This window comes from Ciconia boyciana, chromosome 3 (genome assembly GCF_034638445.1).
Source record: "Ciconia boyciana chromosome 3, ASM3463844v1, whole genome shotgun sequence".
Classification (NCBI taxonomy): Eukaryota; Metazoa; Chordata; class Aves; order Ciconiiformes; family Ciconiidae; genus Ciconia; species Ciconia boyciana.
The window spans coordinates 97,139,371-97,157,763 of NC_132936.1; the positions used below are offsets into that span (position 1 = coordinate 97,139,371).

At 37.6% G+C, this 18,393-nt stretch overlaps 1 protein-coding gene across 2 annotated transcripts in view; it reads right to left on the bottom strand.

Annotated features, from left to right (window-relative positions):
• The window catches only part of RBKS (ribokinase), a 71,018-nt gene that overhangs the window by 30,865 nt on the left and 21,760 nt on the right, over window positions 1–18,393 (bottom strand). The window contains exons 3-6 of one of the 2 annotated variants that reach the window (XM_072856725.1): window positions 15,004–15,067; window positions 12,140–12,202; window positions 5,278–5,442; window positions 106–197 (exon numbers count right to left, since the gene is read on the bottom strand). In XM_072856725.1, coding sequence (XP_072712826.1) covers window positions 106–197; window positions 5,278–5,442; window positions 12,140–12,202; window positions 15,004–15,067 — 384 coding nt within the window. The remainder of the gene's footprint in view (window positions 1–105; window positions 198–5,277; window positions 5,443–12,139; window positions 12,203–15,003; window positions 15,068–18,393) is intronic. The other variant, XM_072856726.1, reaches the window with a different exon arrangement.

The window sequence follows — 18,393 nt, forward strand, 5'->3', positions numbered from 1 at the left end:
AGCATGCCTCAGTTTTCCTGCTCCCTATGCTGCATTTCTGAGAACAGAATCTCTCTGAAATTTACTGCTTAAGACTCCTTCTTTAACATGACATATGACCATTACCTCAGTTTCATTGCAGCAGAAGATATCAGAATGGGTATAAAATTGTGGATCTAGGTCAGCAAGGGCTGGAGCCGGATTAAATAAAGTCTTTACTGAAAAAAAAAAAAGAAAAAGAAAGTCTAAATCTCTAGTATTTTAGATTCATAAATCATCACCTGAAACACCATTGTGGTTAATTCACAGCCCCCAATGTTTATTATTAACACACAAATGGCTCTCGGTTTCTGTGTCCTCGTTTTACAGAACTGTTAAAAGTTTTGTTTATTATATTAAAGTTGCCTTCTAATTCATGTGCAGGCACCTGTCATGGTGGGAACATGATAGAAGAGTAACAGAAAAAATAACCAAGAATTTATTAAATTAAAAAAAAGAAGAGAAAAAAGCCTTAGACAGTAATGCAATTTGTTTTTAACTGATGATGCTTCTTCCAGGATTTTAATAAGTTTTACAAGAACTGATTTATTTCTAGAATTTTTCCAGTGTTGTTATCTGTGTTCTGTACATGAAGAAACAGGGGTATGGAGTAATGAAGGGCATGTCCAGACAAGGAGTTAAACGTGCTTCTGAATGTGTTACCTAACTTGTTCAAACTGCCACATTATAAAACTGTAGTGTAGACAAGGCACTGTATATTTTTAATATGCTATCTGGCAGAGCTAGACCTAAACTTAACACGTGGTAGAATATGTTAGTTCACCTAACTTTAAACTGTAGCCTAAGGCCCCGTGTAACAGCAGAAAAGGTTTGTCATGAGGACAGTATAAGCGACTTACTCACTGTTAACACAGGAAGTCTGCAGACTTGGTTTCTCACTTTGCCAATTTTATGATTAATACTTCTGTGTCTTAACCACAAGGCCATCATTTTTATATAAAGCACACTCTCTTACTTCAGAAATATTCCTTATAGTAAGTGATCAAATCTTCCAACTTGGATGCCTAAATTTTCAGTCCTAAACACGTATTTAGACCCTAAGCTATAGTGCATAATATTCAGACACCCTGAACAGTTCTGAGTTCCAGTTAATGTCCCAAACGAGAAAGATGCACAGAGACTTCTGAAATCTGAGTACCAAGAAGTTTAGAAGATGACCTTTTTGATTAACACTCTGAAAGTTTTAGCCTTTGACTGTACAACTTTATCATGCCTCTCTACCTGCCTTGATAAAAAAGAGTATTAAAGCGACAAAGACATTTACTCAGAAGTCAGAAAACACCAGGATTAGGATTTCCAATGAAATCTTAATTTGGCTACCTTATATTATTACAATACAGTATGTATTATAATAAACTCTTTAATTATATGATCACATACCACTGAAAAACAGCATGTGATCACATAATTAAAGACTGCAACATAATACATATGCAGAAAGGAGACAAATTAAGGTTTCACAGGCAACCTTAACTCTTGCATTTCCTATTGTCTGAATTGCAACCCTAATAAAGTTTTTTTAAAGACAAATCTTTAAGGTATACTTTCCTAGGTAAAACAAACAAACAGCACATATTGGAAAACAAACTCTGTCATGTGGTATCATATCAATATATACATGGGTCAGGAGCAGCAATGGATGTGTTCCAATGGATGTGTTCAAGTAATACAGACTCATCATGAAGAGGGTGTGATACATTACTATTAGTTTGCTCCTGTATTTAATATCTGCTGAGCAGGGAGGAGATAGAGGAACCCTAAGATTCTCTTTCAGGCTGTGAAGAAGAGCATGGCTTGTGAACAGGGTAATACTGTTTGGTCCCCCTGAGGAACACCAAATTATCTTCTGCCCAAATTCTCTCTCCCTTTGCCAAGACCCCTTCTCCTTACCTAGTTCCCATTCTTTATGCCTCCTTGCATAGGCATTATGCAATAGTAACTTTTTTCACTCAACTTTCATCACATCGTATCTCTTTACAACCCCTCTCCTATGCTTTCTTTTTCCCACTTCCAGTACCCACGGCCTACTCCCTGACTCCAACTCCATATTCCAATCTCTATTCAATAAATCCTATTCTCTGTTCCAATTTTGTTCTGCTTTCACTTTCTCTCTTCCTTCTTCCTCTGCCACCCCCAAAATCAAGCAAATCCCTCCTACACTTCCCTTGTCTGAAATCTGCTCTCCCTCCCCACCATTCCTGACCAGCTTTGCCTCTTCTGTATTCAAATCAAGCAAGCTCCTGCTCTGCAATTCCTGGGCCTACGAGAGATCTTTAACAGTATAAAAGAAGTTGCCTAAAACCAGATTCAGGAATTACACTGAAAGTCATGCTGCCCAAATCGACAATTGCCTGTGTGGACAGACTCTCAGGGGAAGCTAGCTGTGAAGCTCTAACAATTTCTCAAGTCTATGTGAAAGGTAGTTATTTTCCAAAGGCAGATAATACAGTAAAAATCAGGCAGATTTCCATACTGTTGTAAAGGCTTATCTTTAAAAGAAAGCTCACTTGTTATCAAGTCTTAAGTAAATTTTAAGGTACCCAGTATTCATACTTTAAAATGGGGCAGGGTGGGAGGCATTTTTCTGTTGCTTGGTTTCTGCAGCCACTATGCTTTGGCAGAAATTTTACAAAGAATTTAACCACAGACAAACAGCTGTTATGAAAAATCGGAGCCCAAGATTAGGAAGTTGAAACACCTGAAAAATAGACCCTTTACTTGCAAGTGACATGCAACCTTGATAACTGAGGCTGCTTCCAGCCCTGGTTATGATACATTTTCATTCTTCGCTGCAATATTAATAGCCTGAACATTATTAGCCGTCTTTTAAAGAATCTGTCATTACGGAAGCCCAAAAACTGCTTTATAGACTTTGACATACACTAACATTTTGCCCATCAATGAAGTGGTCCCCCTCTTGGAAGCAGCAGCAGCTTTAGAACATGTGGCCATTAAAAACCTAGAATTTTCCAGTCAGATTTCCACTACAATTCATACCCACTTCATATAATTATTCACAACCCTTCCTTCCTTCCTTCCTTCTTTTCTTCCTTCCTTCCTTCCTCCCTCCCTCTTCTCCCCAAGATTATCACAAGATCTTTAATAATCAGTGCCACAATGAGAGGATGTCAGAACATGAGATGTCCCTCTCTAGCTTACAGATCCACAGGTAATGTTCACCAAACAGAAGCAAAGGGTTCTTGCCTGTGCGTCCGCATTCTTTCTCCATCTTACTGTTTATTTCTTTCAGTAAGAATGAAGAAAAACAAGCAAAAAACCTCTTGAAACAGAGGTTTGAAGCATCTGGGTATGCATCTGTTTTAAACAAAAATAGTCTAGTGCACATCCTAACATGCAGTACTGCATTATACATGAGGGTACTGCAGGCTAAAAGAAGGGAAATTGCATTAACAATTTACAGTTGGCTAAGGATAGATTTTTACAGTGCTACAAACTCAGCTGTTTACTTAGATTTGACTGCACATGACATTTGAACATGTGTAGCCTATTGCTTTAAAGAAGAAGCAACCAAAGCTTTCCTGATATGAGAGCTGCACAATGATAGCAGACTGACAGCACAGAACTATAGCTGGCCCACAGTTAACTACTATCTTTTCTTGATATATTGTGCTATCTACAGTTGCTCAATGCTTGCATGTCTGTTCCGTGTATCAGGTTTGGATTTTTTTTAATTGCCTTTAAAAAAATCCTATCTTTTCTTCTGTCACAGGCTGGCATCTTGCTGTAAGGGGGTGACAAAAATGTGAAGCAACTTTACCAAACTGATGCATAGAGTTAGAAGTAGACAAAATAAGTCATGGATATCGACTCATGACTCAACTGTAGTCCAGTAACTATAGATTAAGAATGCTTTTATCCATTTTCATAAATCATAATGAAAAAATATAGTAAGCCGTTTCCCCCCCACACATACATTTTAAGCATCCCAGGTGCTACTCAGTTAACTGAAGTTTTTAATTTTTATTTAGATACGCATGAGCCCAGTTTTGACATTTCAAACAGAAGTCAAAACAATTTTTCCCCATGCACAGTTCTGTTTATAGAGTTTATGACTATTACCACCACAGTTTCAGAGCCAGTCTCTCCCAGCCTCGCCTCTAACATAGCTGCTTAAATCAGCACAAGACACGTGAACACGACGCATGAAGTTCTGCTACAGCTGATATCTTCACTAGTGCGTGAACACCAGTGATCATGACAGGTGCGCAACAGAGCTCAGTGCAGGAGGACTGAAGAGTCAACAATCCCAAGGTGCTATGATCTACTGGAGCAAGCCTGGGCCCCGCTGCAAGGAACCAGTTAGTTCTCATCCCAGTTCCATCCCTGACCTGCTGCGTGATTGATCATACTATGAACTGTCCCCTCCCAGTCTTATCTTCCGGATAGACGAGAACATATTTTTAATCTCATATAGATGCCTCACTTGCATAATTATTTACTTAATGTTCAAATACAGTCGTAATTGTGTTTGAGTAACTGAAAGCATTACAGGCACTTAAACAACAAAAACATCATGTCAGTAGTGAAACCCCATCCTGTTCAAGCAAAAGGTCAGCTTTTATCTACATATATGCTACACTGAAGGAACAATGGCCTACATTTAAAAGTACAGCACAGTAACAATTTACTAATAATTTCACAGACCACGACTCTGTCTACTCAATGGCAGCATGCCAAGTCACACTCCAAGAATTTTGGTTAAGAAGAAAAAGCATTTTTTTTTAACTTTAAGGATGTTAACGTCGATATAGAAAACCACAGCCATACCTACTGCTATGCTGGGAGAACAAGGGCATAAGTCTGTTTTTGGGGTCATTTCATTCATTTTATTGTGTGTGGAACTTTAGTGACTTGCATTCATTATGCTTGTTCTGTTCTGGAATAATACCAGAGTCAGGCCCATAGCTCCTGACCTAACAACATTATACTGTATTTAGTCACAGCATGAAAACAGGAGGAAAGGCAGCACCAGACATATACAGGGAGATTATAAGGGTATGGGCTGACCTGCTATTCAAGGTAAACACTGCAAAATTTTAAAACTGAATTCAGTTTTCATTAGCGTAGCTTGAATTTGTTGGCTATTGTTTCATTTCTAAATAAAACTAGTATGATAGAAACTAGAGTAGACCACAGGATCTTTATTTAGAAAGCAAGATAAAGAATATTTTTCATGCAACACAAAGGAAGGAGACAGAATGGCTTATGCTAAATTACCTCCACTGGCACGTGCCATTTTCAGAGCTTCAAGAGAAACAGCAGGGGTTATTTCTAGCTGGCAAACAACCACTTTGGCTTTACGGATGACATCAGAAGCCCTCTTCAGGTCTTCAAAATTTAAAAGCAGGTTGGCTCCTGGGACTATGACAATAACATTCTGTCCTAAAGAGAAGATACTGTGTTTTTCACATTAACTTTTGCAATAAAGTATGTAAAACAATTCCTTGCTTTTCCACAATACATTTCAGATGAGGATTTCGATTTGCTTTCCAAAAAACCCCCACTAAAAATGTATGCATTGTTGACATTTTCAAATATCCAAAGATTTCAGAAGATAATAAAAAAGATCGACAGACTAATGAATGCTACACTGCACAACAAATACAGTATATATTTATTTGGGAAAAGTCATGTATGGGCTTTCCTCAGTCTTATTTTGATGTTTTCGATGAACTCTAAAGAAGCACAGTACTAGTACACAGTGGAGATGGGGGATGTACACGAAGGCTGATATTTGCATTTTCCTAAAATATTCCAGTAGCACTTGGAAGAGAAAAGCATCAATGTGATTACTGAGTTCATCTGCCAAAAATGCCATAAAAATTTTAATTTTCCCATCAGCTGGAAACGGAGAATATTTCACACAGCTATGAAAATTATGCATGTTCTTTAGATTTCAGAGAAGCAGGCTTGCTCCATTTACCTGCAACACTTCAAGTTAGGGCCCCTAACCATCATGAAAACCAGAATCAGCTTGCCACCAAAACCCAGAAAGGTAATGCCTATGTCTAAGGAAAGCTTTATCAGGAGTAAAGAAGGTGGGTGACAGATTCTTCTGCACTTAAAGCTGGCCAGTAGAATGGTCTAAGCAAAGCTATACATGCGGAAGCACGGCAGTATCTCAAAGAATGTCTAAGATCCTTTTCATTCTCGTAGTTTGTTTTACAGTTAGGCAAGGAGGTTCATTTATGCAGGTTCCAAATATTCTTTTGTTTTTCTTCAGACATGCAAGTTGCCTTCTTTTATTGCCGTTTCTTTCTTTCATTCTTTCTTTTTTTAATCTCTGTTACAACACCTAGAGACCTTCAGGCATGGGTGCCTTCAAATTAAAATTTATTATTAATCGCTCAGGTATTAAATTCAATAAGTCAGTTGTTCCTTGATTTACAGGCTCAGCCCGCCCCCGCTGAAGATTCCTTTAAGGACTGCCAATCATTAAAGGCTACCAATTCTGTAATGAACTGAATTACTCTGTAAATAAATATTTATGGTTTTAAATACATTATTTTTGTTGAATGCAACTTCAAAGTCCTCTGAATAAGAAACGTGCAAAGCCTGTCTCCCTAAATATGTTCTGAAAAGAAAGCAGGACAATGGAAAGAATAATATAGTGATCTCAGAGGGAGGGGCCCAAGCTTTCCAAAGCAATTCTGCTGTCAATGGTTTGGTACAGAACAGCTGCATATGAAAAGCAAAACCTCAGCATTTAAAGCCAACGCCCTGCTTTTCAACAGACAATGATGGGCATCTCGAATAAAAAAAAAGAAAAAACCTTCTGCAACAAGTAAATGCTATCAAAGATATCTGAATCCTGTTGAGGAAACATTCAAAGGCAAATTGCACCTATTCTGCCAAGCATATATTTTGAAAGCTTATAGGGTGCAGCAGTGCAAACAGTAAAAGGCAGGGAATCAGTGGAACAAAAATATATTTCATTTCTGCCTGGACTCTGTGCTACCTAGAATCTCAGACTCTATCCACATGTCTTGCTGCATTATCTTGCTGAACTATTTAGCTGTACTGACATGTATATTATTATTAGACTTTAGAGCTAATGGCCCAAGGCGATAAGGAGGGCTGTTTGCTTAAACCCATATGTGCAAATTCAAGGTAGACCATGCTACACTGGATCACAGTCAGAAGCTTTTCTTTGTAACTACAAAAGGTCAGAGACTTAAAGTCTGCTTTCAAACCTGCCAGGGAAATGCAGTACCTACTGCAGTGTAACAGTCCAGGCGGGCTTAACCCAAGCTTTAGAGAAAAAGCCACATTCTGTTCTTAGCTACATATACCACACTAGCTGTGAATGACAGCAGTCACCACTAACTTACACCAGTGTGCATGAAAGCAGAATCTGGACCCATGCACTCACAATTAATACCAGAATTTTGTATTACCAGCAACCATTTTGTTGAAAGCAATTATTTCTTGCCAGGGAAATCAGATGGGAAATCAGCACCAGGGACAACAGAGTTAAAGACAGATGGCAAAGAGGGGTGGGATTCATCTTGTCTAACATCAACTAATTTTTAAAGTTTTCAAAAATAATTCTACATTCTAGAAAATTCTAAGAAAACTAATTTCTAAAAATTAGTTTTCTAGGTTCCTTCAACAAGGAGGAGAGACAAGTATTTTCAGAGTTTTTTTAATCTTACATATCTTAGATATCTCTTTGAGGAAGAGATAAACTGTTGTCTGGAAATGCCTATGAATCTCTGTTAACTCTAGGTGAAGCCTTAAGCCGCACACCTAACTTTGAAATAGCTCAAGTGAGGTAAAATGTTGCCCACACTAAGAATGAGAAAAATATACTTACTGCATTACAGTTAATTCTAACATATCATTACTTAGACTAAAATTCTCAGTTTTGATGGGAGCATCTATATAATTCTAAGTTTTGCAGACATCAGCTAAAATACTAAGGGCCACATTCACAGTTGCTATAAGCTAGTTGCTATAAGCTAGAACAGCTAAATGAAGCTGATAAACTTGTGCAAGCTTACACCACATGGGGATTGGGTCCAATCAATACTTAAAACAGTGTGAATGCTGCATATGTAAATACTGTCCTCAGTTAGGCTTCTAAACCTGCTACTGTCACTTCTTAGAAAGATGGGTAACTCAAGCTACATTTTTTTACAGGTATCATTTTATAGATCCCACCAGATGAGAAGTGCCAGTGGAAAAATCAAAGGCAAACCAGTAAGTACCACAGTGCAATAACCCTCACTTTTTAAGGCAGGATGACGAGCCTAAAAGCCACCAGTAGTGCTTAGAACTCACCAAAATTTCAAACAATGCAATTATAACAATAGCTGCAGAGCTTCTACATAATAATTCATAGGGAAAAAAGATGATATTTGTGACCAGAAAAGAATGTTACAAGAAAAACATTTGCTGCCAAATCACACAGTTCATGAATATGAGGGCAAGTTTTGGGTGTGTCATGGTATCATAATTTCTATGCAATTACTTCGTAGGAGCATTGAATAGTCTTGTACACAAAACATTCAAGTTCATGGTGAATGTCAATACATAGAAATTCTATAAAAATTCAGGTGACATTCCTTCATAACCATGAAGATTCAAAACAAAAGATTTTTCTCTTTGGAAAGTATAATTCAAACAAGCTGGCATATGTATTCTAAGTTCGCCTTGCTTATTTAGCCTTCTCTAAATATATATTTTGAATGTTTTTATACCAGTAGTGCTTTGGTATTGAAGGTACACCCACTTACAAAATAATGCCTATTCACTGTTCATGAATGATTAATAACTTTATCATAAAGTCAGCACAATGCCTATCTCAAGTGAGGGTTATCTCGCAGTGTTCTGTGTAGGTGAGCTTTAAGTCCTAACTTGCAATAATCAAGAGCACTTTAATCCTGACCTGCCAACCTCTGTTGTCCCTCCACTGAATTTGTGCTACGAACACAGAAGTTGTCAGACTGGTTCAAACTAACTGGCCCAGTCAGGCCAGCTTAATGGCACCATCAACAGTCAGTACCAGATATGGACAAAGCTGCAATAAACCTCACAGGTAATCATGTAGAAAATTTTCCACACAGAGATTTTTTTCTCCCTGTATGTGTATGTGAAAGTACAACACATGTCATCACTTTATGGAATACTTACTATTCAATAGCACACTGTTAGCAGAAGGTGTGCTAAGAGACAGAGCTAGTGGAAAGAAGGCAGGCTGAAAGGGGAGACAAAAGCTAGGGTTCAAAGTGGTGCAAAGCACCTCAAAGAAAATGTGTTAAGAAAAGCAGCTGGATGTACCAGCTTTTCTCCTTAAGAGAGAAAGTACAGATCCAAAGTGTACAGGGTCCTGGTAAACTGAAGCTTGTGTTTAGTCAAAACCTATCTGAAAAGGCAGTCGCATAAAAGAGAACAATTGAAAGGAACACAAGGTTCCAGCACAAGGTTCCAGAAAAAGATTTCTGCACAGATTTCTGAGACCAGCCCAGAGGGAACCTTTGCAGCATCTCTGGGCTGCATGTTTTCCAGTGCAGCACTACAAACTTCTTAAACATCTCTCCACCATTTTGCATTAAAGCAGGGATTTAATCTTTCCGTCTTTTATTGAAACTACACAGTATTGTCCCAGAATATAATGCAACTTTGAGAAGATCAAATGTGCCTGATAATTTTCAAATTTTTAGTACTTTGCCAATTACAATAATGGATGAGTTATAGCTGTGCAATTCAGTAACCAGTAAAAATCTTCCCAGAAATTCAGCAGTACCAGCTAGACAGACAGATAACATCAGGGAAAGCTTATCTCAGAGCCTCCTCTGGCTCTGCTCTCTACAGTTTTATTTTCCTCTGCCTTCACTCACCCATCATAGTCTGCTCCCTCTACTTGAGTATCTCTCCTACTTCTGCCTGTGATTTTACTCAGTTAATTGGAGTCGGTATTTTTCCCAAGTATCGGTACTTGTAAAGAATTGGTAAGATGCAGTGCAGGTTAGGTGTGTGAAAATACAGCAATTAAAACTTGGCGATTGAAAGAGATGATACCTATGTTTTTCATTTGTCCCTTGTCGTCTTAACACAAAACACCATCACCACCCCCAACTTCAAATGCTTCTCTTTTAGGTATAATTTGAACTAGCAGAAACTGCTTTACATCAGTGCATTGAATGCTGTGGTGTTTCAGCTATGCCAGCACAACTACTGCGGTAAAACAAGCATGTGTAGACAAGCCCTTTGAAAAGTGCTGTAAAACCTGTTTAGGTCAAATCAGCCAGGTTTCTACAGGAAAAAAAAATAGTGTCTCTTGCAACAGCAAAGCACATAAGTACTGCTATTTTATTGCAATTTACTCAATTCAGGCACCAGATGGTTTTAGAGAGAAGTAACAACCAGAACCATTACCAATTCTGTGCATCTGTTTGCTTTATAGCATAGTTCTGACCAGGTTTGCTCTTCTACTAGATTTTAAATGAAATCTGCGGCCAGTGGTAACTTAATTTAGGATTTTTTAGTTTCTGAAAGAAACAAACTGCATGACATTATGCACTATTAATCTCACTATGTGAATCACAAGACTACCAGAGACCCTTCACACTGACACTAACACTGTAAACTTCATGGCACTGTACAATCAATTTCCCTTTCCTGGTGCTTATAAAGGTTTTAGATCCACAAGATGGTTTTGTTCCTTATCCTTCAGAAAAATTCATGGTGTTATAATTTTAACAGGTCATCCTCTGTTCATTCAAGTTTAGACCATGTTTATTTTATTCAGCCATGCATATGAATTGGGAAGTAATAAGACTGCTTCTTGTTCCACTATCCTGCACAGGAAACCTTGTGCAAAACATGGTTACAGGTACAAAACAGTGAGGCCTGGGAGTGCACTACTGGATTCTCACTGTCTCTCCCATTTACAATGGCCAGAGTAGTGACTGTACATGGCATAAGAAAGAAGTTCTTAAGAGATGCTGTGCTAATTTACCTGCTGACCCAAACCAAGAGAAGGAGGTGGAAGTAAGAGGCAGGTATCCAGTATTAGAGCTACCTTATTTCTGAATTAGAGCTGTCATGCAAGGTTTTGATTAATCTTACTTAAGAGAAAATTAAACTCGCATCTCCAACTAATTTGCCTAATTTTCCTGAATGTTCCTGTGTAGACTTGCCTTTAGTCACAGTTCCTTCCCAGTTTTGCTCCTAGAGCGAATAGTCATGTTTCCTTTCCCATTTTGAGCTGTAGCCCAATGTACTACCATCAGGTTACACAGAAGCTTGTTAAGTTGATGTGTCAGCTAAGCTGTGGTAACTGTGCAAATGAAGGCTCTTAGCTGCACCAAAAGTGAACTAATCACACTTAATTTGTTATGTTTGCATAAACATTATTGGTCCTGAGCTCTAAATTTTGATCCAGACACATGTACTTCTCCTAAGAGGTCTCAACAGCACTACTTGCTTGAGGAAAAGATAAACAGAAAGTTTTCAGAGGATAATTTAGCAATCTTGAAGAAGAATGTGAAAACAAGCCAAATATTCTTTTCTTCTTCCCCTGCAATATGAGAACAAAGGCACAGGCTAAGGAAAATTAACACAGAAAAAACCAAGTATGCCGTTTCACTGTGTATTCATCACTGCAGATGCAACTTGGGATCAAGAACTGTGGTAATATTACAAGATCAACATAAATATTTCTACTTATATTACAGACAATTCCTTTTCCTGATTCAGGGCATAATGACTCAGTGCTGAAGAGGCAAACCCTTTCCTCATAGTAAAAGTGCTAGGTAAGTTGTGGTGGAAAAGGAGAGGTTTAACCTTCTGCTACACTGTGTGTTCTGGCCAATGTAAAACTAGACAGATCAGCTGGCTGATTGAATTATGGCTATCACACTGCTAATCTAAGCATCTGATTCTGCTGCTTTTAGGCACTTGATCCTACAACATTTCCTGTAATAAACAGAAGTGCAACGAAGTGTGAATAAGATAATGAAAAAAATGAAAGATGTAGAAAAAATAATTCCACAATTAACAGTGACAAGGCAAAGGTTTCTTTTACGGCTGTAGAGGCAGAACAAAGAGGACAATTCAGAGTAGAAATATGTACCTTCACTGTTGACAATTATTGAAGCAGTTCCAGTAGCAGCATCTGTAGTCTGACCTACAAATGCTAAGAAAGGGAAAAGTTACAGCATGCATTAGTTCAATACATTACTTTCAACCAATAGCATGTGATGCAGTTTAATTGAATTAAATCTAAAATGAACCCATAACCTCCAGCAATTTAAAAATGCTAATTACTCTTTCATGTGCAACAATGCCAGAGAAGCTAACAACAACAAAAAGTGTTAATTTACACCCACAAAACAGAAATGCGAGTCCAACGTTCTTTAATTTGGCTACATCTCTGCTTTAGAGAAAGCATGTTATTTATACAGCCTTCTCAGGCACTCTACTCCTACATGGAAGTATTTCTTTTATCCAATGAAACAATAGAGTCAAGGCTGGAGAAAACTAAAATATTAAAACAACACAGCATTTAATTCTCTGTAGATTTGCATTTCAGCAGTAATATTAAAATAGCCTATGAAGGCAGTGGTGAGGCTATATGTTTCCTCTTCGGATTATTATTCAGATAAATTAACTAGAAGTGAGGCTGGCAGCACTGTCTATTATAAAGATCATTCCATATTTACTACTATAAGAACCTGTTTTCAGCTGTCAGCAAATTTGTCAAATATTAACCAGTGGTCTGAAACCTTCTATGACAGGTGGGGGTTTTTTAGGTAGAATTGTAGTAGAAAACTGCCCAAAAAGTTGAGGGTTTTTTTTTTTTCCCAAGCATTGTATTTGAGAAAAATCTACTATTTTATTTGAGACAAATTCTGGTGACCTCTTGTTTAAGACCCTCTGGTGTTCTAACATTTTAGAACATGGACTTCATTTTGGGCAAAGGTTGGCTTCTTTCTCAAGATGTGCCTTTTGCGGCCAATTTAAAAATCTGCTCAGATTTGAACAAGGCTGAAAAAAACACATATCATGCTCATTCAGTTTTGCTAAAGTATTGCAGGTACTTGCCCTGGAGGTATCCTTGTCTAACTCATTTACAAGGGTCAGAGCAGAACTTTCCTTGCAATTATAGCTTCTTTTCACTATGAGCTAGGACTGCATACTGGAATTGAAAGCAGAGAACTTGTGTCTTCTGTGCTCTCCATGCTCTTCCTGCAGAAAATAAGCAGCATGAGCAGCAAGCTGCCCAGTTCAAATGTGGGAGAGGGAGTAACACATCAGTAAAGGTCTAAATGGTCTGAACAGCTGATAGGTTGTGGAAGACAGGAAGTCTGGGAAAGGGGAAAATTACAAAACAGATCAGAGTTGGAAAGAAAACGGATATGGTGATATGTTAGGAAACAGAAGAGCAATATAAACAAAGAAGACATACGATAAGGATCCAGGACATGAAAGTTGACAGAACTGGCATTACGGCAAGGATTTTCATCCAGTACCCAGTATCCTTATGTATAACAACAGGGATAGGCTAGACAAGGATTAAACTGAGATAAAAGCCAGGGACTGAAATAAGACGGTCCTAAGCAAAAAGGTCTGTGTACACTGAATCATCCTTGCCTCCAAATGTTGGAATGCAAGTTGGGATCCCAGACCAGCCTCACCAGCAGTACATCCTGTCTTCCTCCAGGGCTGATCAATGTAGGGGGTGACAATCTAACACCATTCTGACATATTTTTAACTCAATCAGCAGAAACTGGTACCTTGGACCTAAATGTTCCAACCCTTCAATTGATTGATCTAGGTATCAATGAAGTGCAATATGATGGAATTTCTGAATTTTTTTTCCTACATGTTTCTTTTGCTGCTATGAAGACTATTTCAAAATTTATGTTAAGATTGCAAGATCAGTCATTTAAATCAGAAAACATGAGATTTAAGGTTCCGTGTGGAATATACATTTTCATTAAGTGCTATGCATTATAATAGCTTTATTTACATGATCAAAGACTTTATTCACGAGGTAGGAATGCTTCAGAGAGATTCAGCACTGTACACTAACAGACACTGTTTTTATGGTATCCTTGCCTGGTTTCTTGCGTAAGTTGGAAGATATGCAATGAATAAACCTGTATATACATTTGTGAAATATTTTGATGCTGTACTGATAAGCATAATAAAAAAGCCCACAAAATACTGATAGTTCTGCCTTTAAAGCAGGATTTGAATAATGCAGTAAATGAAGCTTGTGGCTGCACATTAAACAGAAAAGATAAACAGAATATTGAATTGCCACTTAGTGATTGCATTTGTCCATCCTTGTCCACCCTGAAGGAGACAAGAGTCATGTGGACAAAAATGTGATCATGTAGTAAAGCAGCACACAATAATACATTTAAACAAGAGAGAGAATTAGGGTTACAAAGGTGCAAATATAATATAATATTGTGAATGCTTAATTTTCCCTTTTCCTGAAAGCCTTTTAGCATTGATTTTTGTGTATATGTGTGTTAACAAACATCGGCTGCAGTCTCTAAAATGACCGCACGTGTCATTTCACAAAGCAGAAGTGAAATGTACTGAGCTGACAAATGCATTTGCACTCTATCCCTCCCCTCCCAACGTGAAGTTGAGAATGAATAATCAGAATGGATTTTTCAATTTCTCACCAGGCATTATCATCATTAATGCCGGCCTAAACAATTGCATAATAGCAAGTTATCTTCAGGTGACTCGTGCTGATGTAATAATCTGAGATTTAGAGGTAAAAACACTACATCTTATTTTTAGTGGTACAGCTGACTTCCAAAGTCCCCATATTCTCACCCATATTCACTCATTCTTGTCAATTCTGTCAAAACAATTATTCACAGTTTGTAATGGTAAAACATATCCAATAAGGCAATAAAATAAGAAATCCTCCACTACCAATTTTTAAAGGTTTCTTTAAAGTAAAATTTTACCTGTAGAAATACTATTCTTCTTCAAATTTTCAACATAATCGTTGCCAAAGGAATCCTTCCCAACCTATAGAAAAGATAAAAGGATAGGTTTTCTCTACAGAAAGGTGAGAGGATAGATAGATCATCTTTAGACAACAAAATGGTCTAATGTAATTTGAATTCAACACTTTCTGTTTTGCAGCACTTTGCCTTATTAATAAACAAATAATAAACTAATAAATAATAGTAAAAATGTATTCATAGTATTAATAAACAATAGGAACAGTGTTCTGCAGTTTTCCCTCCTCTATTACAAAACTCCCCCATACACCCATGCCACTATATTCAAGTTTCATTCTCTTACAACCACTGTGTTCCCTTGACACTGACGCTTTCCGGGGATTGTAAAATCTGGAAGTGTACTGAATCTTGTACTCCTGCACCATTATTCAGCTTCAAATCAAAAGCATTTATAGCGACTCTGGTGTCCTTAATTGCAGTTTGTATGTTGAATTTTCTACCTCAAGTTTCCTCAGTGGAGAAATATCAAACTGTGGTTATGGTCTAGAAAGTGACAATAAACATGGCATTGCTGATTTCTATAATTCTCAGTACTAAATGTACTGTTTACAAATTCAACATTTTGTGTTTGTTTTATCCAGCAACAGCAGACCAAGTTGAGTTATGGAGTCAAGCTATGCTCTATTGTTTTTCTAACAGCAAGTTAAAGAGCTTGTAATTTCAGGTCCACTAATCCTTTTAGCTGGACAGAATTCTGCTTGCTGTTTATTCAGACTAATAAACATTTCTTTTTGTTACATCACACAAGCTGAACAAAGGAGATGAGATATATGGAGAAAAAAATGGTATAACTTGCTTAATGTCAAAATAGCATTTAAAATATATTTATAAAGCCAACATAGCTTTTAATTCACCAGTTTTAGCCGATATCTTCAGCATGCATAGTGTATGTTCCTACTTCCAAGAGCAAGCGTTTATCTGGGTGGTATCAAAGACTGACCAATGCTACAGCAAGTATTTTTGCAAGAGAAAAAAAGCCATAGTTCAGATTAGAAGCCAAATCAAGATTCTGGTCACAGTCTAGACAATGAAGGAATTACATGAGGAGCCCTAACTAATGATCCATCTTCTCATAAAACAGCACTAAAAAGCTAACGCTGTATTTGAGTTACTGGAAGCATAAAGCAGCTGCCTCTATTGCCTGATGTTAGAAATTGGTCTATTTATGAGCTCAGTCCTTTAGAAAGCTCGGAGAAGGCCCAAGTACTAGCTAGTGATTGCAATATTCAAACACTACAATTCAGAATTCTAAAATCTACAGTGTCATGGATGGATGAGCCTTCCCCCCACATACTCTATTGCACAACCATGTTTTGAAACATACTTTAATTTCCTACAACCTCTATAAGGGATTTTTCTAAAGCATTATTAGGGATGGTCCCAGTCTTTTACCAGAGGAGGACAGCAATTTAGGTCAAAACAGCCTAACCAGACAGAACATTCCTCTGCGATGTTCTACATGCTGGGTTTTTTTCCATGTAGGAAAACATTTACTTTGGTCACCGTGTTATTCATTGTTTGCATATTAGAATATTTCTGTATCTCTGACTACTCCCAGTTTGCCAGACAGGGAGGGTTGTCAGAAGCTGCATCTTCCGACTGCTTTAGGCTGGATGACTGCAGCCATCTGCAATTTAAACCTGAGTTGTGCTCACCTCTGCAGCCTAACAGTTGTACTACTGGAATGCGTTCTGCCTGATGGTATCACCTTCTCCCTCTCTCGCTGCTACAAAGCTTCTACAACAAATCTCAGGATTTGCTCAGTTATTTCAGCAACAAAATATTTCATAACCATTTTCCAAAGCTCAACTGAAACTTCCTTCCTTCAGCTCTGGGTCCTACATAACTGACAGACAGGCATCCCTTATTGTTCAACTGTCATAACAACTGAGATCAGCCGTGGTACTTTTGCTCACAGCAAGACATCTCAGTGCTGGAGGGAAGCCCTTGTAGGGGTCTCCGTGGAGGTCCTTTTCCTCTGGAAACTTTTTTCCATGTTAGTTCATCAGCATCCAACCCAGTTAATCCTAGTGTGTTTGAAGGGCTTATCTTTCCATTCAGGCTTTACCCCCAAGGAAGACAGAGTATTGGGCATCGGACTCATTTTAGATTAAAGGCATATTTACTGACCATGTCAAATTATATAACTTTGTTTTAAATATTTTCTGCTTTTGCACAGACCCTGCTAGATGGACTACTGGGTAAACAGAAAAATAAATGTCTTAAAAATAAGACCATAGAACATTGTATGTGCTGAAATAGCATTTCTTCTTTCTTGAGTTCTTAACAATAGCCATTTGTACAAGCATTATGGTCACATAGTTTGCATATTAGAATGAGTGGGATTATACCAGTATTTTTCAATCTGGATTTTCCCTGCTTACTATCATGTTTTCCCTGTGGAGTTAGGGGATCTGGCTGGCATCGTAGCAGCTAAAATTCTAGCAGCTTAGAGAATCAAGCTCATCTGTACCTGAAAATTAATTACAACAAAAACATGTACCTCTTGACAATTGTTTGTTTAATCTATTCTATATGCTCTTTTTTTGGAGACTGTTTACTCTTTTTCTTCATTAGGGAATTAAACAGGTACTAAAGACAAGTATAAGACAGTAATACAGACGGAAAAAACAATTTAAGATATCCATCATATTCTGGGCTGTATCTGAGATATAGCTATGTTCTTACAATGAAGTGACGATTCAGGCTTACAGCACTTTAACTTAAATTTGGCTTATAGATCATCTAAAGAGAGAAGACTACATAGCATGGTAATACAGCACTTTCTATTTCTAAGTAGGAATCAAATGCAGCTGGGGCTTCTTAAATAAGAATTCTTAAATTCCAAATTCTTAAATAAGAACTTAATATATGCAATATCAGGCTAATGACATCAATGTCCAGTGAGGATCATTCCAAATTGTTTGTCAGAAGTAAAACAGGACTTTTTTCAGCACATACAATGCCTTTCAGATCCACATCCCTCCACCATCTCAATCTAGGATGTTTAACAGATTTTTTTGGTAATGGCCACTACAAAAAAAAAAAAAAAGAATCGTTTGGGGAGTTTGGAATCTCTCAAAACCACTGTGCATTTTTTAGTACTGCAACAGGGTTCTTGTATGAACACGAGCAACGAGCAATTAATTTATTTGCTTAGACCCTTTAGATCCCTGACAGTAATCTTTTACATTTCTCTGAACTGCCTTTCTTGTCTCTTTGAAGTGGCAACTATTCCATCAATACATTGTTTTACTGTACTGAGCAAATTGAGGAGGGGAGTTTAAGACCGATACTGTGATACATACTGATAACCCAGAGTAACAGTGG